The 21,191-nt window shown below is 38.2% G+C and overlaps 1 protein-coding gene across 1 annotated transcript; it reads right to left on the bottom strand.

The window, feature by feature from the left end:
- On the bottom strand, positions 1–19,373 carry COP1 (Transducin/WD40 repeat-like superfamily protein). The gene is made up of 13 exons (XM_008807377.6): positions 18,782–19,373; positions 17,209–17,286; positions 14,317–14,472; positions 13,743–14,102; positions 11,314–11,471; positions 11,094–11,159; positions 9,840–9,918; positions 9,600–9,755; positions 9,390–9,488; positions 2,413–2,517; positions 2,156–2,335; positions 509–619; positions 1–360 (listed from the first exon to the last, which is right to left on the bottom strand). The coding sequence occupies exons 1-13, from the start codon at positions 19,127–19,129 to the stop codon at positions 190–192; spliced, it is 2,067 nt and encodes a 688-aa protein (XP_008805599.3). The 5' UTR covers positions 19,130–19,373; the 3' UTR covers positions 1–189.
- Positions 19,374–21,191: the final 1,818 nt, after the last annotated feature.

Here is a 21,191-nt window from a genome sequence, read left to right as displayed (position 1 = left end):
TGAACGATTAAACGGTATTCAAGGCATGCATCCATTCCTATATATATACTGTACAAACCAGGTAGCACCATATGCTGGACAATCAGCAGATGACCTACCTAGGAGGGCAAAACATAAATATACGTGCAAAATGCAAAATACACATTTGAGCAATTAAAAGCTCCAATGCCTATGATCCCTCATCTGAAGTCAAGCTGCAAGTACAAGAACCTTTATAGTCCCCTGACTGTTGGCAGCTAACATTGTAGGGCTGTCACTCTTCCAGCAAACAGCACTAATGAAATACGATCCAGAATCATCATCTGTGTCATCCAAATCAGAGGAACCAAATCTATGACATGCTGCAGGTTTGGAGATAGCCTGCAAGTATATCATTTCCAGTTTTTTGAAGTGAGACACAGAAAACCTAAAGATTTAAGAAAAATTCTCCGAACCACACAACACATACAACTGGATGTCATTTTATCAGTAGGATGTGAGGCACCTGAACCAACAGACACTGGCTTACCTTATGGTACACAAAAACGTCATTCGTTTCACTGCCACAAGCAATGTACTCATTGTTTACTGTCAGACCCACAAAGTTCTTTTCATTTGTATGACCTTTGAATGTCCGCACCTGAAGAGAAACAATTTCATAGTGAATGAGAAACATCATGGTGTCATCTCAGTCTTTCAATTTTTTTCGCGGCTCTGAATAGCATTGAAAGCTAAGGAAGGTCCAGAACTAAAAATCACAGGGAATCAATTTAATGGAGGTACTGGACCAGGCATACAAAAATTAGGTGACATGGACAACCAACCAAAAACAAACACGCTTGCAGCATACATTGATATCAAAATCAGAATTCAGGAACAAACCACACCACCATACAAATACATATTTCATACTCCTTTTATCTTTGCTAGGTAATACACACACATGTTAAATCACATTAAACTTTTGGTAAAATATTTAACAATCCAAAATTAATAAAGGGAAATTGGAGATCTACATGGTTGATAATAATCTGTACCTCTAAAAATAGAACTGAAAATTAATATGTTTCAGTTATCGCCTGCCTATGCATCAAATTGATGCAAAAATGAATGGTACCAATCAGGATAGCATGCTAAAATAAAAAATTGGGCATATAATATTAAATATTTCACACTACCGATCATAATGTACACATGCTAAAACATGTACAAATAGGAACTCAATAGAATTTGATTCGTAGATCACATAAAAATATTGCATCAGGCCACTTAAGCCATCTATTTCTGCACCCACTGACCTCTAAATCACATGATTTTGAGGCATTATATGTGGTAGAGATTATAATCAGTGGTATAAGTTGCCTATTTAGATGGTCCATCATTGATTTTTTAATGCACACATTCTCTCTCAAGATATGTAAATGTCTGCATATATGCATACTAGGAGGGTCAGCAAAATTCTCTGTTCTGTCCCTTGGGTGTCGATTTGAAAACTCCCTCTCTTATGATTACTTCTCTATTGCTCATGACATCAAATTTTCACTCTAACAAATACAATAATCATACGTAAATGTAACCTAACAAAGTGAATCCATAGATAACGAAAATGCCGATACTTGAGGTGCTTATGGAGCAAGTCAAATGTACTAACAGTATAACACAGCCCTATCATACAGCTGCTCCTATGAAATTGTTGCACAACATCACTAAGAAGAAGGTTAGGTGTTTCTGCACAATGAAGATCTTGGATGAGCAATAACTTGCAAGGCCTGGAGATCCACCATCACACATCTCAAACCCCTTAAATATTTCAATTTACTGATTATAGAGTTTTACCATTTAAATGAATAAAAGGCCTATTGGAGTAGCCACAGAAGTACCTTATTCCGATTGATATTATTCTAACCTCAAACATTGGTTAATAGGAGAGAACTAGAAATTAGATAAATTGATGGAATTAAAACTAAAGTATCCGCTGCATGGATGGAAACTGATTAATGTTTGTTTGTTCTCAAGAAGATGACAATCAACAGACTTGCATGCAAAAGAAGAGAGTCACCCGTGAGGTAAGTTGCTCTATGCAGCAATTACCCATGAAAATCGTATAGAAAACAGTGAACATCTAAGAATGACAGGCATATATATCGCATACAGTAAGTGAAGATAAAGGACATACAGGACAGTTCTCTTTTACATCCCACAAGCGCAATGTACTGTCAGTTGATGCAGATGCAAGCTCATTGTTAGACAAGAATTTGACATATGAAACTGCTTTTCTGTGCCCTCGACAGACATGGAGTGGTGTGCTGGTGTTTCTCAGGTCAAAATAGTGAATGTGATGATCAGCAGAACCAACCTGAAAAATGACACAACATGTTGATTTTATGAAATGTCACAAGAACAAACTAAACAAGGTAATGAATGGCCACATACCGCCACAAAAATGCTAGACCCAGGATTATATTTGACACAACAAATATTTGCTTTCATGTCGATATTGATTACGCTCGCCTCTTGCTTTGTGCACCATACTTTCACCTATTGGTCACAGGCAGAACAAAATAAAAGATGTCTTTTTTTTTTTTATAAACCAAGCAAGCTACAAGGAAAAAACACATATACACCATATTAGTAGTGCTTATGGATGGCAACACAAGAAATTGATTGCTGCTGTCTGCAGTCCACTCTCTACTCATAAAAGAGGCAATCGATAAGACTATTAGTTAGCCATATTTCCAAATTGAACTTATTAAAATCAGGGATCTAAAGATTCTTTGATAAAGCAAAATTTGGACGCCTTGCAATTAGCAATAAATCGATTATTATGGCCAGTACCTTAACATATATGTATGCAATGAACTATAGATTACTCCAAGGTATGTTAATTAATACATGTACAGGTGATGTATAAGCAGGTAATATAATATTACTCTGATATTTATTCTCAAAATCACACTTGGTCACAACCAAATTTGTGCTCAGGAGAACAGAGAGCACAGAGCAGGACTTCTTGATTCATTCGTAAGTTGCTCAATACACTGAATATAAGAAACTGGAGTGTTGGATCAAATTGTAAGGAAGCACTAATAAATCAAAATATCCTGTGTCAGTCTACTTCTGAAAATCATTGGCAAGAAATCTAAACAGCATGAGCTATCACAATAAAGAGGATTAAGACAAGCTCATGTGACAACCATGTTGGTGTAATTAATTAATAGGACCACCGCATAGATGCTATTAATTGGTGTCCCTGAGCTCTATTCTAAAGGCAAACAAAAAAAAAAGCAACAGTCTGCTTGAAGTTTTAAAAAAAAAATTCAAGGTAGCCACTTTGACTAAATAATATGGGGAGCTAATAAGTGGATCCAGAAAAGATAACCTAGGTCCTTTTCACTCAAATTGATAGCAGGATACTGTCAGGATGCCTCTTCAGATGGGCAACACAATAAACATCATTACCACAGCAGTCATATTACTGATACAAAGATAGCATGTCATTCTAGAAGCATTGTTTAATAGGAGCATGATATGCTCCTAGTGAAGCCTGTAGTGGTACCAACATGAAAGAAATGCTTAAACCAAACATAAATCCTGTTTCAGCTCATGAATAGCTAGATAGAGATGACCCATACGTTCAAGAAGGTGCAAAAGTTCAAGAAAACTTTAAACATTGCTTTTGTTTGGAAAAACTTTGTGCATTGTTTACCATGCAAGTTCTGAAACTGTTGAATTTAAATGAAAACATCCCCCACATGTCAATGCACGCAAACTTCGATTTAACATCTCGAAGTACTGCTGCTCTGGTATGCCTAGACACACACAATAGCAATTGCATTGCTCTGTAGTGTTGCAGCTACGAAGTTTTTCTCATGCATGAGCTATGCACTAAACTTCCATGAGTTGGCCCAAAGCTGATCGCTTGTCCTTGTCAAATAGCATAACCTATGCATTATTACTGGCTGCTATAAATTATATGATTGCATGTAATGTATCAACCTATAAGCAGAAATTCCACAGTTTCAATAATTAAATGGCATGTAAGGTGTACATCTATTCCTATATGTACTGTAAATATCAAGTAGCACCATATTCTGGAATATTGGCAGATCAGCATCCTGTTGTATTGGAAAGACATCTACAACATCTAGAACATGTTAATCTGCATAGTTATAGGTTCAAATTTCCATGATGAGTTTTGAACTTATTTGTGTTCCTAATGAGTAAAGATGGCCGCATAATGCCACTTTGTATCATAGAATACTTGAAAATATGCAACGCACGAGTTTACAAAAATCAGCATAGATATCTAAGATAATTTATGATGCTAGACACCTTCGACTAAGTTCATCAGTTCAATACACATCTATATTATACAAAATCAATCTAAGTTAGAAAAGATAGCGTAAAGCTACCAATCTTTTGCAGACTGGTATCCTTACAAGTCACTGCATCCCAAGTATTAGCACAGATTCATATGATGCTAGCCCCTAGCTTGCACAAGCATAATATAGAATACTTTAATATTTGTCTTCCCTCTTTTACTTTTCCATCTAATTCAACTCTATATTTCCCCATCTTACTCAAACATCAATCTAAATGCACACCAGATGATTCATATGACCCACTACTACACAACTGCTATTTGAACTTCATGCTTCAAAAACCTAATTGTTATAATTGCCCTTACAATGGTCCTTAAAAAACTAAAACTTTCCTCAAATCCTTAGCACAATCACAAGATAACCAAATTATAAATGAAATCTAAGATCACCAATATTGGCAAAGTCACTGGTAAAGGAGCTTTATGGTCTCTGACAAAACCAAATCTGAGACCTGGTCACCTATCTTCTAGATTATGCTCCTGTGTAATTCAAATACTAGCCTCAGGATTGCATATTATGACTATGAAGAGGTCTCCATTGTGGCTAGCAGCAGAAATGAGCAAATTTGCATCAAATATCGCATGAATCCATATCCAAATCTGGGTGACAAATCATTGGCTCTATATGTTAGAATTGGACAAAAAAAGGCATATTCAAATATGAATTTGAGTCCATTGCCTCATAAAATTTAGCTCACATTTCGACCTAATAGAAGTAATTGGGAATTAGGAAGAAGACATAGAGTTGATGGGTGGAGGAGATGGAATAGGGAGTGGTGGTGTTTGGCCATAGGAGCAGTGGAACAAAGGTAAGCAAGAGTAGTTGGGTGAAGGTGGACAAAGAGGAGTAGAACTGGAGCTCAACATTGTGATTATGTGGGTAAATAAAAGAGCAAGGCGTGGAGTATGATTGGAAGCAAGGTTTTAGATTCTGTTGTCCTGCTCCATTTCGACACTTGGGACAGGAGATGTCCTAAGACGTGCCGATCAGAATGTTGGGACAATGGCAGGATGATCTTGTCTGGACACTCAAGATGGGACCCCATCTTGGTGTCCCACAGGACATTCCATCGGTAATTGAGACCATGCTTGGAAGAGTATGAGGGAGCTGCATATTGGGATACTGAATGTATTGAGGTTAAGTTGGGGAAGTAATGACTAGAGAGCCAGGAACGGAATACAGTTGAGAAAGAGATCATGGTGCTTGGGCTTTGGGCCAATGAGATCACTATTGTGCTATTGCTTGGTGTGGCAATCATGCCATGTTGGATGCACGTCTTACCTAAGTTAAATAGTGGTGCTATCGCTAGTGAGGCTATTGACAAAGTTGGAGGCTATGACCCTTCAGTTTAGCCTCAAGTAGTTGCATTAAATACTTGCATCCGTTTAAAAGGCTAGGGGCTGCCCAAAATTCATGGAGGTCCAAGCCCACATTTCAGGCTAAACTTGGACAAGATTAATGGGCCACCATCCATCACCTTTTGCTCCCACTTATTGGTGAAATAATGCTTGCCTATATGATAGCTATAATCTATAGTCTATCCTTATGGTCTATATGCAGCCTTAGCACAGATTGCAATTGTACTCTCACCCAAAATTTATTGCATCCATATGTCATTTATGATCATATTGTGTTCAATGAGAAATATCATGGATATGTTTTTCTTAGCTAGAACAACCATTGTCAATTTACAGCAACATCTTATGCATCAATATAAGATTAAGAGTCCTGCTACTTTGGAACTCTTGAGGTTCGCTTCTCATAATGGAGGTACCTTTCATAATAGAAGTGCCTCTCCAAATGAACATTTTGTGTGCCTTTATATACTTGCACCCAAGGTTCACCGTCTATGTACCAAACCCGGTAGCGGTACCGATACCATGCCAGTATAGTGTTGATACACTCAGTCGGCGTTGATTCAACGTACCAAGACTCAGTTTGGTACCAATATGATATGGTATACTCAGTACAGGACAATATGCACCAGTATGGAAAACCTTGCTTGCACTGATAACACTTTAATGGAGCCTTAACTAAACATCTTTATATCCAACTTAGTATATTTTTTAGTTGGTCAATATTTTTGACGGTCATGCACCTAGACTTGTTTTCGATAGGGTGGTCAGTAAAAATCACACCCCATCGGGATATTTTATCATTCTTTGTATATCGTATCAACGTTCACCGAACTGGTATCGAGGCTTGCACATGCTAGCTACCGGTTTGGTACAGTACCAATACGTATCATACCGACTCGATGCACACCAGAACAAGGAGGGAGAGGGAGGGAAGAGAGGGAGGGAAGAGAGGGGGGAGAGAGGGATTAAGTGACAAACGGTGTATCTTTGATGTTGTTGTTGTCTTGGCGGCTCCTTGTTGTCATTACTGGCAGCAGCGATGGTGACTATGGTGGCTATAGAACGCTAACCCTAGCGAGGGATCGCGACTCGCAAGAGGCAAGGATGATGAGGAGAGAGGGGAGAGGAGGATTGGGAGAGAGGGTAGTGGGAAGAAAAATTTTGGGAGAAGTCGCAACTTGCAACTCATATCGACCGGTTTGGTTTGGAACAACCCGAAATGGATTGAAACCGGGCAAAACCAAACAGTTCAATCCGATTCTCAATTGCGGCTGAATTGGGTAGCCGAACCGTCCTGGTTTCTAGCTGGACCAATTCGGTATGCCCTGAACCATCTGGTTCCTTAGGGTTCGGCAGTTCTTGTACCATTCCATTCATCTTGCATAAGCAAATAGAGAGAATTTACCCAAGTGGCATTTTGCCAAGATACAATTTCATTTCCAAGTTCCAATTATTATTTTTTGACCAAGTATCCAATCCATTAAGAAAATTTAAATACTCTTTTGAGAACTTAAGTTACTTTACCTTAAATTACTTCACTTTCAATATTAACTTACGAAACATATATAGTGTATTATTTGTCATGGTTTAGAGTATCAGATTTCATATATATTGGGATATATATATATATATATATACACACACACACAACTAATGATTCTGCCATCCATTTGAATTTTCAACAAAATTTGTGTTAGTTCAAAGCAAGGTTGGTTGTATCGATACCATGACTCGTGCTATTCGATTCCAAGTTAATACCATACAATACCATATTGTATCGATACAAAGTACGCAAGACCATACTAGTTTGGTTTCGATACATCAAATCTAGGGTTTTCATCCCAAGACTATAGAGAAGAGGAGGGCCAGGTTGGCAAAGAAGAAGGTGGCAGTGGACAAGGCTGAGGAGCATGTGGAGATTGAAGGGGTCAAGGAAAATCGGCAACAATGGAGGCACGCTTAGTGAGGTTGGTGTCGAAGCCAAGGTGGTCAAGGGAGGTTAGTGATGGTGGAGGTTAGTGGTAGTGGATACGAGAGGAGGGAGGGAGGCACAGGGTTCCAGCATCCTTCCAGTGGCTAGCGAAGGAGATAGTGGTGAACGTGATGGAGAAGGTAGTAAAGATCAAGGTTGTCGAGGGCTATTGGTGATAGAGGAGGCAACCTCGGTGGGGTCGGCGTCGAGGCCGAGGCAATCAAGGGTGATCGGCAGGGACGGATAAGGGAGAGATTTGAGGTGAGAAGAAGGATTGGGATTGGGACTGAGGCTAAAACAGGGGATGGGTCTTTATAGGAGGGGTTCGGTTCGGCTAGGATGAACTGGATTAGTACTACACTAGATTGACCGAAAGTTTTGGCCCAATTCGCCCCCTGCACTTCTACAAGCTTGAACTATCTTGGTTTGTTATGGTACAACCAGAACCTTCTGATTCAGGATGGTTCAACAATCCTTGGTTCCAAGTACACTTATTGTTACATTAGGTCATAGTGCCCCTTCTCCCTTCCTCAATGACTAGTTATGTTCCAACACTTGCTCTCTAACTAACAATACACAATACTAATAGTTTGCTAAATCCATCTAGATTAATATGATTATTTTTTTAAAGACATATCCAATTACTTTTTGCCAAATGACCTATGTAACTCTATTTTGAATAATCCCAATCAAAGTCAATCTTACCTCCATGGGTGTAAGAACCAAAGCCAAAATGGATTTACCATGAGATTGCCCTTTCATGGTATTAACAAAGAATAAAAGCAATAAGACTTACAAAGCTTTAGCTCAAACATCACCAACAGCCGATTATGTACAGGGTATACTTTCATGTTTTGGAAATACTTTATAAACTCTAGAATAAATACTTCAGATTTCAACTGTTCCATATCAGTCAATGAGCATGTCTACACATGTCACATTACATATACTTCAGTTCAAAGTTATGGACCTACATGCCCTGAGGCAAATGTTCAACATAGAATATTTATCAACTGCAACCATTTAGTTTAATAATTGCAGCTCTCTAAGCATACTAGTAACTGGCCTGCGTATTTAAACACAAACAAAATCTCATGAATACATGCCGTGGCTCTGATGGAATAAGACTGTAGGCTGTCAAACATTCAGGTTTGGTGATAGATAGTCATGTGAAAACCAGTAATCTCAGCAGCAGAATCTTTTTTATGGTTAAGTTCGAGAAGAAGTGGCCGTAAAGTTTGAAGAATAGAAAATGCAGAAAAAAGAAACATTCAAGAAAATGAGAAATTTGAAATAAATCATTAAAAAATCACGATCGTTTATTGACTTGGTAAAAGACAACATATAAACCAGAATTATTAAAAAATTAGGATGATTTAGACATTAGCTAAAAGAGATAATTTAAACCTTAGTTGCAACAAACTAATGGTACTAATAGTTGGGGGGATGGAGTGGAAATGAGACTTCACATAAAATATTTGCAAGCACATATTCAAGATTTGTCAATACTGTAATTGGCCTTGTAAATGCTATATGTAACAACATTTCAACAATAGACTCCTAGCACCTGTCTTTGCAGAAGATAAGCATGTCAAGCTGGCTACTATCAGAATTTTAAGAAGTGGAGAAGGGTAAGAAAAGGAGTATGCCATGTATAGCTAGCATTTGCAATCTAGAGTCGATGGATATTGATGTTACCTTACAATCATCACTGCCGGATACTAGCATTGATGGCTCTGTCTGCGAAAAATCAACACTCCATGCTCTTTTTTCATGCTCTTCGTATTCCATCACACTCTAAAATGTAGAAAGGTTATAAAATTTTCCTAATTTCACATAGTATAGATCACCTTGACCATAGATAAGGGTACATAGCAACATAGTATTCCAAGAAGTAAATAAAGCTACCTGTCGAGTGGTCACGTCCCAAACAGTTACTATCCCTTCATAGTCACTACTAGCAATAATGTTTTTTGAGTATTTGTTCCAACTTAAGCAACTAAGCTTGGACCTAGTGGACATTTCCACAACCGGGCAGTGTACATCAGATGGTTCATTTACAACCTGAAAATCATTAAAATGACCAAAGGAATCTGGCATTTGGGAAAAAATTGCACAATGTAAGAAAATACTTCTGAAAGAGCTTACTGTGGAAAAATCAAAAACTTTTATACGTTTTGACACTCCAGCAGTGGCAAACAACTCATCATCACGGTCAAACTCTATGCTGTATGAAAAAGACCACCATAGTGTTGCCTCAGATTTAGCTATAAAGAATAACAAAGCAACATAAAATACAAAAAAGTAATAATATCAACTATTAAATGTTAAGCATTTGTGCAACACAGAGAAAAAGAAAATGATAAGCAAATATTTAACTGGATACAACATTATCAAATACTTGGCAGTAACATTTCTCTAGAAAAGCACACATAATTTTCACATTCAGTGGAGATCCTTTGATTCTTCATCTTAGGAAATTAAGCTGGCAACAAACAACTAGCGAAAGTAGCAGTATTCAATGAAAACACAATGGTCATTCAAACAAGTGTTTCTACTGAGACGTAACTTAAATTGGAAAAATCAAAAGGAAAAAATTAGATGTCTGCAAACAAGATTCGGTATTGAATTACCAAAATAATAACAATGGAACGATGAAAACTGAGCAAGTAAGCATATCAAATGTTCTAATGAATCATAAATTCTTCACTTAAATGGAAGAATTTTATTTCAAGAAGTAAATGAAAATCGCTACTTCCATTAATGGAACCCTTGAAAGGCTTATGGACTAAATTAACCGATACAATAATGAGAATACCTAATATCTTATCTTCTGAGGATCAATAAACAAGTAAGTTAAAGAAGGATTTGAACTTGATATTAGGAACCAACTTCAGTCATATTAGGCATGTAAAATGAAGGATATAAGAAGTATTAATTTAGGACATATTCCCATCATTTCAATCACCAACCATTTAAAAAGTTGGACCGCTTACTCTCCGAATTTATGGGAAAAACTTAATTAGCACTCAATGAATTTCTGTATAAATCTTACAATATTATTTTTTTTAAACAGAATCATCAGGATTAAATAATTTTAAGTGATTGTGAAACATCAAGGATGGTCATTGGTCATTCAACCCCATTGTCCCAAACTAAAAATTGGAGCACATTCTGATAGCTGGTTCAACAATGAAATATCGAAATCTGTTCACATGTGGCTCTACTTGTTTATTCGAAGAAAGGTCCACGGGCTTCTACAATTACAATGCTCCCCAAATATACCAAATCCATTGTCAGTATAGGAGATGTGAAAGGGCTGACAAATGAAAACATAAACTATTGCTGCAAGCAGAAATAAGTGAAAGTGAATAAACTATGCACTTATTGCCGGGTACTTACCTAGATACAATGTTTGCAGAGTGAAAGAGATCCCCATGTCTAAGTTCAGCGATGACACGTAAACGACTGTTTCATTAAAAAACAACAAAAGAAAGACAATGAGATATGGAGAATTAACACCATAAACAAATAAAAGTTTGCCAAACAAACACATGCATTGAGAAGTAAATTATTTAGAAAAGCATCAGGGCAATCTAGGAATTGTTTTTAATTGCAGAACCTGTATCGGGTTAAGGTAGTCAGTACAGACTGAAAATCCTCAAGACCTGGGTGATAGCCTTCTCTGCTTATCACATTTATATCTTTTTCTTCTTGCCTATGCAGTTGATTAGCTCCAAGACGCCTCTTTTGCAAATAACATTCTTGGAGCTCATTAAACTGCAGAACTAAGAAAGCAGCTCACAAAATGCAGATCAATAAAAAACATATTAAAAGGAAAAAGGGGAAAAAATCAAGTTTATGTACAAATTAAGTCTGTTTGGTTTTTAATGCACAAACCCAGCAAATATTATCGCATGAAAGGTACAAGAACTTTATGCATGATACAGTTTAAAAAAGATGGAAAGTTAATTACAAAAATTAACATAAGCAAAAAATGAATAACTGGTAGCATTTAATAATAAAAGTTATTCATTTGTAAAGCCAATACTTTGATTATGAAGTTCTAACTAGTCAATCATTCACAATAAAAAAATAATTAGCATGTCTTAGAAGCTAGAACATGATGAATGTGGTACAATAAGAAATTATCCATGCAAACAAATCTATCTAATGGGAATTCAACTTTTGATTAGAGATTTTAATCAATTTGATATCAGAAAAGGAGATGCCTTGCTTTATGTGGAACAAGAACTAGGCTAACGGATAAAAGAGAGAAAAATCTATACCTTACCAAACCAGTGGCCATGCCTTTCTCTGAAAACCAAGCTACGCTTTAAAAATGGTAAAATAAAGGATATGAAGATCATAATATAGAAGTCTAGATTTATAGTGTTGGGAAGTCTAGGGTTTATCAGATGGGGGATATCTGAGTTTCTGGAATTTGCTGTTTAGATCTGTAGAACAAATCCAATTGAGATATTTGCTGGAAATTTAAAAAGCCAGTGATCAGATTCAAAGAAGAAAATTAATGATTTAATTGCACGCAAGTGGATCCAAATTTCGAGCAATGTAGTAATCTGCTTTTAAGTGTTTCAGAGCACATAACTAGCTCATATAATTGACTGACGTATTAGCCTCTTGCTTTCATAAATGGCTCGACTCAAGATAACACATAAGTCACTTCTAAAATGGTCAAACAGACAATTCCATCATCATATGGATCTATAGTGCACTATGATAGACCATGACTATGCTATGCTGATAATTTTGAACTACACCTGATCATTTTTGAACATGTACAGGCCTGATCCTTAGAAAAGCCCACTTCCATAGTGCAAACACCTGAAACTGGAAACAGCTTTCTAGAAATTTCTGCATGACTGACTTCCAATAATCCTCAAAATTACATGAAACTGAACAGAGCTTAAACTGAAAAAGGACCATGATGTTTTTTCCCATCCTTTGTTAATTCATTTAGTATTTTGGCTCTAATATGCACTTTTCTCTCTTTATAACTCTACCATCTTACAGAGATCTTACCACATCAAAGCCTTAACCTGCAAGACTTACATTATCTGCATGGGGTTTGACCTTATAGATTATGAACCAAAAAAGTTTGAAAGATCTCCACAAATAGCTCTCACCCTATTTTTATTCCCTAATGTTGAAACTTTATCGAGGGGAAATTTAGGCAAGAGAGGGATCAGTTTTCAAACCCAGTAGACCAGTTGGGAAGACAAGGAGCTAATACTTTATGATGTTTAAGCACATGTAATCAAGGACCAACCCTCAGATTCCCCTGAATTTGGAAAGTTTCTAAGTGAAGGGAGAAAATATTGAGGTCTCATCCCTTATAACCAAACCAGAAACCAAGCGCCAAATCAGAACATTATAGCATTAGGAGATTGTTAAAAAAGGAGGGAAAAAAGAGTATGAAGCAGGATATCAGTCAATGATCATAACTTCAACTCCAGTTACAGTGCAAACTTGAAAGACCGATACGTATAAAGCCACAGAAAAATTCAACGGGATGCTAGTGACCAAAAATATAAAGCCAAGCATATTATGAATCATAGTTTATCTATATAATAGACATCAACTATGTGAAACTGCACAAGTTGCTTTTATTACACATTAATGGGTGTTAAACACTCAAAAACCACTGAATCCACTAAGATATCTAAACGCCTGACACTGAAAAGAGGTTCACAGATTTTATTTCTTTTAAATGGCTCCATATATATGCAAATGGTCATCAATGATAATATATGCTTCATTAACAGTTATAGATGATAAGCCAAAATGAAGATATAACTGTAAAATGGCTTTTAACATATGATCAGCTAACACCAGCTAGAGATATAAATCAAAGTCCAGAGTTATGCCCAAATTTTAATAGAATAACCTGATGATCAATTCAACACATCTTGGATGCTATCACCCTCAGTAAATTGATAGAGTATCATCACATAATAGGATCCAACCCATAAATGTGATTGTTCTAATTGATAGAGCCAATACAAATTTATTCACTTTGTGAGCACTAACCTGTGTATGGACTCGCTTCTTTCTAGCTATAGCTAGTCCTGATTGAGTAAGAGAATGTTGTGGGTCTGAACCACCAAAGGCTTCTTTTCTTTGGTTTACTTGATGACTTACTTGAGCCTTCATGTCAACTTTCTTACCCTGAAAATTTCCGGTGCACATCCCAATAACAGAGCTACGGGCACTGGAGACACGGATATTGTTATGCTTGTCAACTGCAGAAGGCCATAGTTTTGTTGCTACAGGATCATCCAAAAGCATACGCAATTTCACAGAGTATCTCTCTCTTGCTCGATACAATTCAATTCTGTGCCTCTCTACAGCGTTTATATCGTCTTTGATATACTGCAGATCATTTTGAACCTACAAAGAGCCCAAAGATGTATTAATTTATATTTCTGACAATATTGATTGCTTTTGCATACACCATTCTAGCTGGTAAACAACAGTTCAAGAGAAAGGAAATTACTAAGCACGGATTACTTTCATTTTATTTATAAAGAAAGAAGAAACAAAGTAAATGAAAGACCAAAAAGCCATCATATATGACAAAGAATCAAAGTTATGTAAAAGCAACCTCATTCAGCTCATCCATCTTTTGCTTCCTAAGGCAATGTAAAAAGTCTAGTAAAATCTGCATATTTGTCTCAGCCTCTTGTTGCTCCATTTTCCGCTTTTTCTCAGAAAGGAGAGATAATAGACCATCTATCTCTTTGATTGACATTTCACAACCCTGTCTACAAGCAAGAGAACCATCTAAGTCTGCAAATAATGACCCTTGAAATTAAAGGTGACAATGAAAGAGCAACATAGTTAAATGACCAGGCATTCTTAGCAGTAATAACACAAATGCATTTGATCAAATAGATTTGTTTGGCAGCAATTCAAATTTCATAGGACAATACAAAATGTAAACCTTTCTTCATGTCGTGGAGCACAAACCTATAGAAGAAGCCTTCATATAAGGATTGAGCATATTTTCTCGTTCAACTATCAGCCTCATGTCTGTTCTTTCACAAGTTGTACTCCTTAGCCAATCCCATCTTATGGGTGAAGGCTTGGATGATGATGACATTTTTTATGAGATAATATCTCCCAATAATTTCAAGCAGGCAGTTCAAAAACAATTTATACCACCACACACACATGATAACAAGGTCCACCGTACCAGGTCCGGTAGGCGTACCGGTTGCCTACCGGACCGGTACGGGCCGGTTCGTACCGTGCTCCGGGCGGTACGAACCGGGAAGCTCTTCCCCGCCGGAACCGGGGAAGAAGAAGAGAACCAGAGAGAGCGCGGGGAAGAGAGGGAGAGAGCCCACCTTCGGCCGCCATCGGAGAGCCGCGGAGGGCGTCGGAGGCCGGTGGGGGGCGGCGGAGGCCGGCGGGGGGCGGCGGAGCCCGCGGGGGCGCTGCGGAGGCCGCGGCCGCGTTTTTTAATTTGGGGATTTTAAGTGAAGTCGGCACATCGGTTGCCGACTTCACTTAAAAATCCCCAAATTAAAAAATTTGGGGATTTTTAAGTGAAGTCGGCAACCGATTTGCCGACTTCACTTAAAATTCCTAAATTAAAAAACGCGGCCGCGTCCCCTGTTTCTTTCGAAACAGTGACGCGGCCGCGGCCGCGGCCTCCGCAGCACCCCCGCGGGCTCCCCCGTCCCCCGCCAGGCACCGCCGCCCCCCACCGGCCTCCGACGCCCCTCCGCGGCTCTCCGATGGCGGCCGAAGGTGGGCTCCCTCCCTCTCTTCCCCGCGCTCCTTCTTTTTCTCCTCGTCTTCTTCGTCTCCGGCAAGGAACCGGCCTGTACCGGTTTCCACGGCTCCGCCGTACCGATAGCTGGCCGGACCGGTTTGTACCGGCCCGTACCGGCCGGTACGGGCCGGTTCGGCATACGCTGCATGATAATATTCTTCCATTAGTGATTAAACAAGGAGTGTTCAGTCCAGAGTGTGGCCAAAAACCCTTCCCTCCCTCACAACAATTTCAAGCAGGAAGTTCCAAAATTAATTTTATATAATTAATGTATAAAAATCAAAATGCCACACATGATAACGTTCTTCCTTTAGTGGTTGAGAAAGGAGTGTCTAGCCTAGAATATAGCCAAAAACCCCTCCCGCACTCGCTCCTCTCCCTCCTTGTCCTTCTTTATAGCCAAAATACTGCTTACCACATTCACAGATTAATGATCAAGGACAGATCAGGAAATCAAATCTAGATCTTCAGCAACCATGTTGATCCTAATTCAAAATCCTGCATATAGAGTGGAAAGACAAATGATTTGTGTAATAACTGTGGAGAAAGGATGCATGAAGATGCATCTGAAGGATGAAAATGCTAAAGAGGGTATACAATAGGCGAAGAAAGTATGACAGGTATGGAAGACCAAAATGATTGTAGAACTTGTTAAAAGAGGAGGTGAGTCAAAGGGCACCACTCAATAATAAAAGTAAAATTTATTAAAATTAATTGATATATGAAATTACAGTATCGTCTTTGACACAGTTCAACTAGTACATATTTGACTAGTAAATACTATATATTTGACCAGTAAATACTACATAACTGACTAGTAAATACTACATTCTCATAGCTAAATCAAAAGCCATTGAAAGTTCAGCTGAAAGTGGCCTTCAAGATAATGTCTAAATACCTGCAAAAAATTCTCTTGACTTACATATAGAAATATGGCTTCAGAAAGGTAATTAAATCATTTTTCAAAAAAAAGACTTCAGGACTTGACAGAACTATTAACCAGCTGACTGCAAATATGGACACAAGTTGGAAATCTAGACCATGATATTCTACTTCACTCAACTCAATCTAGAAGATTCTTTATAGACCCTAGAAAACATAATTATTCCATTTGTTAAAGACACTACTTTATGAGAATAATGACTTCTGAAAAGGGGAAAGATACAAGCTTTGAGTGGTCTGCGGTAAATAGACAACCTTTGCTTTAGGATAGCCAACTCTCCTTTAGAAATAACTTTTATTGTAGAAATAGATCTACCAAGGTATTGGACACCTACCATTTATTTTATTGACCCATGCAAACTAGAATAAAATGCATTGGTTTAAATTGCTTTCCCAAAATAACTTTGTTATTCAAATAGAGAAATTACTTCATCAGGAAACCAACAGAAACAATGTAGACAGACATTAAGGCATAAAGATTTCGGTATTATCGCTTCACAGTATCAGCCAACTATATGAATTGAAATACCAAAAGGTTTCCCTGCACTCATTATTAACTTCAATTCTTCAAATAAGAGCCTGTACCCAAGTAAGCAGGTATATTAGCAAATTAAATTAAAACATATCAGAGTCCTAGACAAATAGCAACCAGAAATATCAGAGAAAGAGCTTGTCCAGTTATGCATGGAAAGAATATGTATGATTGTCAATGGGACTTCAAGAAAACTTTATATTCTTCAGTTTAGAAAATCCAGTGAAGAAGTAACAACTGACCTGTTGCAGTGCCAGGCGAAGATGCTCAACAGGTGATGCAGTTTTTGCAATTTGACGTGCTGATGTCTTCTTCAGAAGCTACACAATGTTGAACCAAGAATTATAACTATAATCAATACTTTACTGATTCAACATATTATAGCCAAATGAAACTAATCAAAGACATAGAAAGTTATTATTCCACTTAAATTATACATATATAAAAGAGACAGCACAGGGTTAAACATGGAGAACATTGAAAAACATTTAGATATATTCCTTCAGCAAAATTTTATCGGACAAGCATGAAATCCAACTGTTGTACTTACACAGGTTGAGACTTTCCTACTTGGATTTACACTCCAAAGTCCACCCATTGAAACTGCATCTTTTGGTGCAGTCATATCCACACATCAGTTGCATTCTACTATTTTTGTCCTGCTATTATCTCCTCATGTGTTTCTTTTATTTTGCAATTCCAATTTAATAACTTGAAGCCACATTAGTTTTCTAGGATGCTGTTATCCCTTCAGGTCCTCTTCCTCTCTAGATTCTAGTTCCTACAATTTCTGGAAATTATCCCACCTGAAAAGTAAAAGGTACTATTTTGAATGCTGAATTTTCAAGTATGGTGCATTACTAACAGACTTGTTCGGTTGCATGATTGTTTCATTATTTTATTTATCATATATGGCTCCAAGATGCATGATCAGCCAATCAGCATTCATCTATTCCACAACATACTTGGGTCAACATACTTGGCTCTAGATTCTTTGTTAATTCGCACTGCCTCATGTATCAAAGACCACAATTCAAATGTTAGCATAAATAAGTTTGCATATCATCTCTAATCAAAAGATTCTATTTATGTTATCTTAATGCATTCCCAATCACACATTGCAAATTTTAAAAACAGCCCTCAACCAACCAACCAACCAAAGAACTATCAGTGTAGCTATCCTTGGTTTGGAAGAATCTAAAGATAGACATGCTCATTTGGATTTGAAATTTGTGTCCGCTACAGGATACTTCTAGCGTCCAACACTACTCATCAGAAAGAGGAAAAAGGATAAAAACAGAAACTAAAGCACCCAGGGGATGAATTTTCGTTTCAAACTAAAATTACAGTAAATAAAAAAAGACCCTACACGATGGGTACAAGCCATGCACAAAATTTAAAATAACAAAATAGCTTCTAATTTCATACTCAGAAGTCCATGCGCCTAATTTAAAGCCTTTGGATAAAAAACCCTAAAGCTAAATCTTGATGACTTTTGACATAACAGCGCCGCTATGTCATAGATACAAATACTCTGCTTTTAAAAATATGGCAGGCCATCACCAAAAATACCACGTCACTCTCGAAACCTTTTTCAATTCCAACAATTTTCAAACCCATAGACTATAACCAAAAGATGAAGCCTCGACTACAAAAGCCTAAACCTAGACCAAAGCAAAATTATCTAGAATTAGTAATATTTCGACTCTAAGATTTCACCGAGTTTGGCAAGGATTTGATTTGAACGAGGGTCCAATGAGTAAAGGCATGTTCTTTAACCAAGAATTAAGGGGCAGAGACAGAGAGAGAGAGGACCTTGTTGAGGAGGAAATTGGGGAAGAGTTGGCTCTTGGTGAGAAAGTGGGCGCAGCAGGGGCAGTCACTCTTGTTATTGAGGTGGGTGACGATGCACATGTAGCAGAAGCTGTGCCCGCACGCCGTCAAGAACGCGTCCTTTATCACCCCCATGCATATCGGGCACAGCAGGTCCTTGTCCAGCTCCGCCTCCTCCATCACCGCCGCCGCCGTCGCGGTCGCCACCACATCCGCTGCCGCCGCGTCCGTCGTCCCAGAGGACGACACGGCCGGCGCTGCCGCGGGCGATGCCCTCAACTCCGGCTTCACCACCGAGGGCACCAGCGCCCCAACCGACGACTCCACCATGGAGCAAACACTACGGATTGGAGCGATGCGATCCGGAATCAAGAAAGGGTTATCGGCCAGGAGAGACAGGTTTGGGGCGGTGGAAGGGAGGGATGTTTTGTAAGACGTGCGAGCGCCGCTGTATGGGCGGAAACAGGCCACGTCGAGAGAGGGGGCGATTAGCCTCCATAAGCTTGTAATGTGGATACGCCCGCTCCTGACTTCACCCCTCACCCTCTCTCCCCCTTTTTTTCCTCTTTTCTTTTGGAACAATCTTTTTTTCCTCTTTAAGAGGACATGGTAGACGTTTTCCGGCGGAGTGCACATACTAAGACTGCAAATGGGTCGGATCGATTCATGATCCAACCTAATCCGCATAAATTCAATTCGATCCGAATTTTAGGACCCACGAATCCAAGTCAAGTTCTAAAATTAAATCTGAATTATTTTTTGGGTCGGGTTTGAATTTACCAAACGGATCCGATCCAATTCGAATGGATCCAAAGATGAAGATGGAAAAAGCAATTTTTTTTTTTTTTTATGGGTTGTGGCCCTTGTTGTCCTATTGGTCATTTTTAAGTACATTTTTGGCGGGTTTTCAAGATAGACAGGAAGGAGATTTGGGTTTCTTAGGAGTTTGTTAGGTTGCTCCCTAAGGGATGGAAAATGCCCGCCACGAGAAGGAAAAGCTTTGTACCAAAAAAAAAGAAAAAGAAAAAAAAAAGCCCTAGAGGGAGTGGGGTTCAAATGTTGAAGAATAGCAACAAGCATAGGTTCACAGAATCCAAAAGAACGTCGGCCTGTTAGAATTCTCTCTCGATCTATTACACTGTTGATACCTCTGGTGTCTCGGTAGCTGTTGTTTTTTTTTTTTCCTTCTGTTTTTTGATTTTTATATCTTTTTAACTTTTGAAGGGAGAAGGTGAGGGAACACTGAACTACATATGGGTCATGTGCCAGTTTTCTGCAATGGAATTGGATTTTGGAAGAGGGCTTGGGATTTTTTTTGTCCTCCCGAGATGGAACAGGTAGACACCAAGTTCCGTCCAATCAGTCATATAGATAAAAAATAGTGTGATATGAAATTTGGCTTGGAGACCGACCTAGTTAGCAAGTCATGGGTTATCTGTTCTGATTGGAGGTCAATTGTAAGTCTTTCAAGGGTCACCCAACACCTCATAATTATGATATGGCCAAATTAGATTTGTCCAAATTCTTTCTCAAAAGAAAAAAAAAAAAAAAACGATTCGAATATGGATCTGACTCAAATCCAACCCGATCTTCAACCGGGTTGAATCTGGATCCAAAATTAAAATCTGAACAAAAAATCGGATCGAATCAGGATCACTCAAGATCCGACCCGATCCGACCCATTTGCATTTATACTCTACGGACAAAATAATAAATAAATAAAAACAAATCAAAAAATAGAAGGCCTCAAATTTTTATTGGCCTTGAACGATTGTACACGGTGAAATTTAAGTAAAACGTTCAAATTTTGGTTGGCCCCAAACGACTGTACACGGTAAAATTTAAGTAAAACTTTAGAAGGAATGATATCCTGGGGACGCATGATGCAGTACGCCAATCACATTGTCCTTGTAGATCCATGCTTAATGAATAGAGCCCATAAAAACGAGCGCCTTCACCAAATATACATCCTTGTGATGCTTAATGAATAGAGCTCGTAAAAACGAGCGCCTATACATACATCCTTGTGATGCTTAATGAATAAAGCTCATAAAAACGAGCACCTATACATGCATCCTTGGGATGCTTAATGAACAAAGCCCATAAGAATACATCCTTTATGGGCTTCTTCTTCTTTTTTTTTCTTTTTTTTTTTGACATAGTTTTTTTTTGTATATATTACATGAGCTACCATTATGCCAAAAAAAAAAAAAAGCCCATAAAAACGAGCGCTTACACCAATCATTCATTCTAATAAGACGAGCAGTTGTGACTGATGTGGTGCATTAAGCACTATGATTTTGAGCCTTAGTTGAGGTCCCACTCCCTCTCTTCCAGTTGAGTTTTGAACGATGTTCTGCACCAAGATATTCAACCCTCCAGGAATTTTCTT

This window comes from Phoenix dactylifera, chromosome 2, assembly GCF_051530095.1.
Source record: "Phoenix dactylifera cultivar Ajwa chromosome 2, Ajwa_hap1_PhDact_Kaust_v1.1, whole genome shotgun sequence".
In the NCBI taxonomy this organism is placed as follows: Eukaryota; Viridiplantae; Streptophyta; class Magnoliopsida; order Arecales; family Arecaceae; genus Phoenix; species Phoenix dactylifera.
The sequence above is the reverse complement of the archived record's forward strand: the minus strand, read 5'-3'. Positions and strand labels throughout refer to the sequence as shown.

Excerpts from the sequence above, each read along its gene's own strand:
- COP1 (XM_008807377.6), bottom strand. The coding sequence starts at position 19,129 with ATGGTGGAGTCGTCGGTTGGGGCGCTGGTGCCCTCGGTGGTGAAGCCG. Across the intron at positions 17,287-18,781 it reads CCAATTTCCTCCTCAACAAG|CTTCTGAAGAAGACATCAGC; the intron begins GTCCTCTCTCTC and ends AACATTGTGTAG. Across the intron at positions 14,103-14,316 it reads AGATGGATGAGCTGAATGAG|GTTCAAAATGATCTGCAGTA; the intron begins GTTGCTTTTACA and ends GGCTCTTTGTAG.